Below are 5,064 nucleotides of genomic sequence, written 5' to 3'. Positions count from 1 at the left end.
GTATCGAGTGCTGTAAAAGGTCATAAGCTCTTTGTATGCATATCTACGATGCTAACCGTTCAGCTGATCGGCCATAACAGCATTTAATTGAAATATCCCAAATGATAACCAGTGGAATGCAGTTATGTTTATTTATAACACAATACGTATGATTCAAACGACTAAATTGGTGTTTAGCTGGAAAAAGAGTGATTTGGGGGTTTTAGAGTGAAGGAATAAATACCACAGTGCATGCTATTGCAGCTCCAGATCACAACCCTCATATTCATTCTGGTGTCTTTGTCACTGGGAGTCACATCTTCGCCCTCTGGCGTGACTCGTGATGCTGTAAACAGTTCAAGCAGCACAACTACAGCAGTGAAAGACTTTTATCACGTGATCTCACGGGAAGGGCTCTAAACGGCACGCCGCTTTTAAGCTCATTTTTGCGTATTATGTTTACTCGTTTCCGTGTAGGAAAAAGGAGGCGGTCTCCTGGGTGAAAGTCCACCCCGACCCTCATGCCACATCGCTCTGTGGGTAGAACATGTAGCAACAACATGCAAGATGGCTTCAGAAATTGACACGTCACTAAGTCCCGCCCCTTAAAATCAGTCTGACCATTCACAGCGTAGCATGGTCCAGGCTGGTTAAAACGCTGCGCAACAGAGGTACTCGTTACCCGGAGGTTGAAGGAGATAGCGTTTTATATAACGTTAGTGAAGCTAAGTACGTTAGCACAGCACTAACTAGCGTTAGCTCTTCTGTGCTACGCTAGCTACTGAAGCTACACTGGATGCATGTTAAAGGGTGTTGTTCTTCTCTCTGGACCTTCAGCTTCTACCTTCAGCTTCTACCTTCAGCTTCTAGCTTCAGCTTCTACCTTCAGCTTCTAGCTTCAGCTTCTACCTTCAGCTTCTACCTTCAGCTTCTACCTTCAGCTTCTACCTTCAGCTTCTACCTTCAGGTTCTACCTTCAGCTTCTACCTTCAGCTTCTAGCTTCAGCTTCTACCTTCAGCTTCTACCTTCAGCTTCTAGCTTCAGCTCTTCATCTGTTCTCATCCTCCAAACTCTTCTCTCTGGAATCACTTTTTACTTTTCCCAAAAATTAGTTGGGTGGACCTGATGAAGCGACTTTCAGCACCTCGAGGTCGCTAAAGGTCACGCTGAGTCATCGTTCTGCTGACTGAATTAGCTTCGGGGGGGGGGGGGGGGGGGGGGGGGGGGGGGGGGGGGGGGGGTGGGGGGGGGGGGGGCATTTAGACTTTCTTAAATGATCCTTCTGTCAGGCCTTGTGCTCGCTGCTCCTTCATAGGTTTTTACGGGCTCATTCTTCTATATTATTATTGTAGGTTATTATTACCTTTTAGATATGTTTTGGCAACCTCATTTTTTAAATGTTTTAATTATTTATTATTATTTTAGGTTATTACTACCTTTTATATATGTTTTTACGGCCTCATTCTTTTATTTTATTAGTTATTATTAAGATTAAGATTATTAAGGTTATTATTACCTTTTCTTCTCACTTTGCTTTGGTGTTTCATCTCCTCCTCTATGTCGTTCATCCCCCCCCCCCCCCACCTCTTTCTTTCACCATATGATACTTCTGTGTTGATGTGTTCCCATAGCAACCAGACCTTTCTGCTGACCCCTGGCGTGACAGAGTTGCAGGACGTCCAGACGAGCAGAGGAGTCCACACACACACAACAGTGCAGTCCACACACACACACACACACACACACACACACACACACACACACACATCCAGTCATACACTGGCTACGCTCTCCAGAACATATTTTAAAGTATTTAACTTGTGTGTAAAGCTCTAACCGGCTTCATCACATCACAGATTATTATTAATATTATTATTATTAATAGCATTACATCTGAAACACACAATGTCTCTTCGTTGAACATTTATACTTTTAATTAAAAATAACATTCAAGACAGTAACAGTTGTACAACCAATAATTATAATCTGCAACAATAATTACACTTCAAATCCTCCATTTTTTAATAAGTTAAGTAATAAAGTTTGCCCCCCCCCCCCTCTCTCCCAAAAGCGTTAGTACGTAACTGTCTCACAGCGCTTCACCAGCAGGTTATAGTACGGGCAAGGTCAGGGGGGGGGACCCCAGTGTTCATTCAGGGGGGGGGGGGACTCCAGTGTTCATTCAGGGGGGGGGACCCCAGTGTTCATTCAGGGGGGGGGGGGACTCCAGTGTTCATTCAGGGGGGGGGACCCCAGTGTTCATTCAGGGGGGGGGGGACTCCAGTGTTCATTCAGGGGGGGGGGGGACCCCAGTGTTCCTTCAGGGGGGGGGGACTCCAGTGTTCATTCAGGGGGGGGGGGACCCCAGTGTTCCTTCAGGGGGGGGGACTCCAGTGTTCATTCAGGGGGGGGGACCCCAGTGTTCATTCAGGGGGGGGACTCCAGTGTTCATTCAGGGGGGGGGACTCCAGTGTTCATTCAGGGGGGGGGGGGACTCCAGTGTTCCTTCAGGGGGGGGGGGGACTCCAGTGTTCATTCAGGGGGGGGGACTCCAGTGTTCATTCAGGGTGCCTCAGTAGCCCGTTGGCCACGAGGCCTGAGCTGCTCTCCAGCTCCCAGTTAGCTCCCAGTTAGCATCCAGTTAGCATCCAGTTAGCATCCAGTTAGCATTCAGTTAGCATTCAGTTAGCTCCCAGTGTAGAAATCCAGTTCTCCACATTCAGTCTGTGGACCGGAAAAGTGTCCAAGCAGCCAATCAATGGCCGCCGAGTACAACGAGACCCCCTCCCCGTCGGCTGGGGGGGTCTCATCTATAAAATCCAGTGCTTGCTCTCATCATGGGGCCGTGGAGCCGAGTCCATCTTCCTCTTGGTGCTTCACCACTTCCTGTTTCAGGAAAGACAACATATCAAATATTATATTCTTCAATTTATCAGCAGACACACTAAATGTTCTCAGTCTCCTCTGACTGCTATCTGCCTTCAACGGCTCATAAATCTCATATTTATTGACAAATACTGTCATATAAAATATATAGAATATTAATACTGTCATATAAAAATATAGAATATTAATACTGTCATATAAAATATATAGAATAATAATACTGTCATATAAAATATATAGAATAATAATACTGTCATATAAAATATATAGAATAAAAATACTGTCATAAAATATATAGAATAATAATACCGTCATATAAAATATATAGAATAATATGCTGAAATATATTCTTCACTTTACCTCCAGACAATAATAGGTTTTCAAAGCAGCAGATTTTCATTCATGACAATGAAGTCAAATACATAATAAAATATATAAATGAAACAATTATATATATATACACTGTATATATACACACACTATATATATATATATATATATATATATATATATATATATATATACCGGGTCTCACCCTCTCATTGCTCCCAGTCTACCGGGTCTCACCCTCTCATTGCTCGCGGTCTACCGGGTCTCACCCTCTCATTGCTCGCGGTCTACCGGGTCTCACCCTCTCATTACTCCCGGTCTACCGGGTCTCACCCTCTCATTGCTCCTCAGTCTACCGGGTCTCACCCTCTCATTGCTCCCGGTCTACCGGGTCTCACCCTCATTGCTCCCAGTCTACCGGGTCTCACCCTCTCACCTGCAGCTCTACATGATCATGGCCCTGATGGCTGCTTTGCTGATGCGTCTGCGGTGTTTCCTCCGGCGCCGCGGCGCCGCTGGACGGAACGGAGAGACGGGAGCTGAGGAGACGAGAGGTTAATACACAAAGAACCTCCTTCATGTGGCAGAAAATAATAACAACAACAACAACAATAATAATAATAATAATGATGACAGCAGGTAGTGTGACCGAAAGCGTCTGACTTTAGTTAATCATTAAAGTAGTTTTAGTTTGAGGACTCGATACTTTTCATGATTAAAGGTCAGCTGACCCTGACTGCCGAGAGGAAGACGAGGAAGAAGAGCAGGACACAGGAAGTGCAGTCATAGTGTGCAGAGGGCGGCTTCCTGCCTGATTTATGTGTTAAATATGTGTTTTACAAGTCAGGGAGCGTTTAACGGAAGATGCTATTGAGTTGCATTCTGGGAAATGTAGGATCCAGTGCTGAGCCTCACCTGTTTTAAATGTGGTCGGCTCTGGTCTCTGCTGAGGATGATGAGGATGAAGAAGAGTCTGGTGCTCCGGCTCCCGTGTCATCTCCAGAACTTTCCGTCTCCTGTCCTCCTCCGTTAAATGGCCGAACCCGCCCCGCCACTTTTGAGTCTCTTTCTATCCCCCGATTGGCCGGCTCCCCGCTGTGGGCGGAGCCGCTCTTCTCCCTCTCGCCGCCTCCCGTTGTCTGATTGGATGTTACAGTCGCCGTCTGGGTCGTGACCTCCGTCTGATTGGTGGTCGCAGGAGGGGCGGGGTCTTTTTCTAGCGTCGGGCCACCGGGCGGCGCGGCGCCGTCAGATTGTGGCGTGTCCAGCCGGTGTTGCGTCCTCAGCTCCCGGTCCTCCGCTCCTCCCCCGCGGTGGACCGGCTGATGGTGATGCTGCTGCTGTCGTTGCTGATGCTGCAGCAGCTGCTGCTGCCGCTGCACGTGATCCGGATGATGCACCTCCCCGCCGCCGTTCGCCGCCGGATGCACGCCGCTCTCCTCCCGGCTCCCGTCAGAGCCGCTCCCGTGCCCGACCATGACGCTGTGCTCCGCCCTCGCTTCGGACGGCCGGGGCGGCGTCCAGTGCGCCAGCTGGGTGTAGCTGCCCTGCTGCCACCGCCTCGCCACCGGGTCCTCGGGCCGGTGCCGCTGCTGGTTGTGCTTCAGGTCGTCGTGCCGGTGGAGGTCGGCCTTGGAGGCGTGAGTCTTTGGCGGAGCCGGGTGGACGGTCCGGAGGAGGGGCGGGGGGAGGTGGGAGGACGGGGGAGGCGGAAGGGGGTTGGGTTGCTCTGGATGGGGGCGGAGGAGGAGGAAGAGGAGGAGGAGGAGGAGGAGGAAAGCTGGCACCTGCAGCTGACGTGGTCCTCCACTGAGATGATGGCTTTGTCGTAGTGGGCTTTCTTGTTCATGTACTGGATCTTTATCACC

General features: G+C 49.0%; 1 protein-coding gene across 1 annotated transcript; it reads right to left on the bottom strand.

Annotated features, from left to right (window-relative positions):
• Nucleotides 1–3,472: 3,472 nt before the first annotated feature.
• LOC117733799 lies at nucleotides 3,473–5,045 on the bottom strand. Its single transcript, XM_034537729.1, has 3 exons — nucleotides 4,995–5,045; nucleotides 4,112–4,842; nucleotides 3,473–3,735 (listed from the first exon to the last, which is right to left on the bottom strand). The coding sequence occupies exons 1-2, from the start codon at nucleotides 5,043–5,045 to the stop codon at nucleotides 4,117–4,119; spliced, it is 777 nt and encodes a 258-aa protein (XP_034393620.1). The 3' UTR covers nucleotides 3,473–3,735; nucleotides 4,112–4,116.
• Nucleotides 5,046–5,064: the final 19 nt, after the last annotated feature.

Source organism: Cyclopterus lumpus, chromosome 1 (genome assembly GCF_009769545.1).
Source record: "Cyclopterus lumpus isolate fCycLum1 chromosome 1, fCycLum1.pri, whole genome shotgun sequence".
Classification (NCBI taxonomy): domain Eukaryota; kingdom Metazoa; phylum Chordata; class Actinopteri; order Perciformes; family Cyclopteridae; genus Cyclopterus; species Cyclopterus lumpus.
The sequence above is the reverse complement of the archived record's forward strand: the minus strand, read 5'-3'. Positions and strand labels throughout refer to the sequence as shown.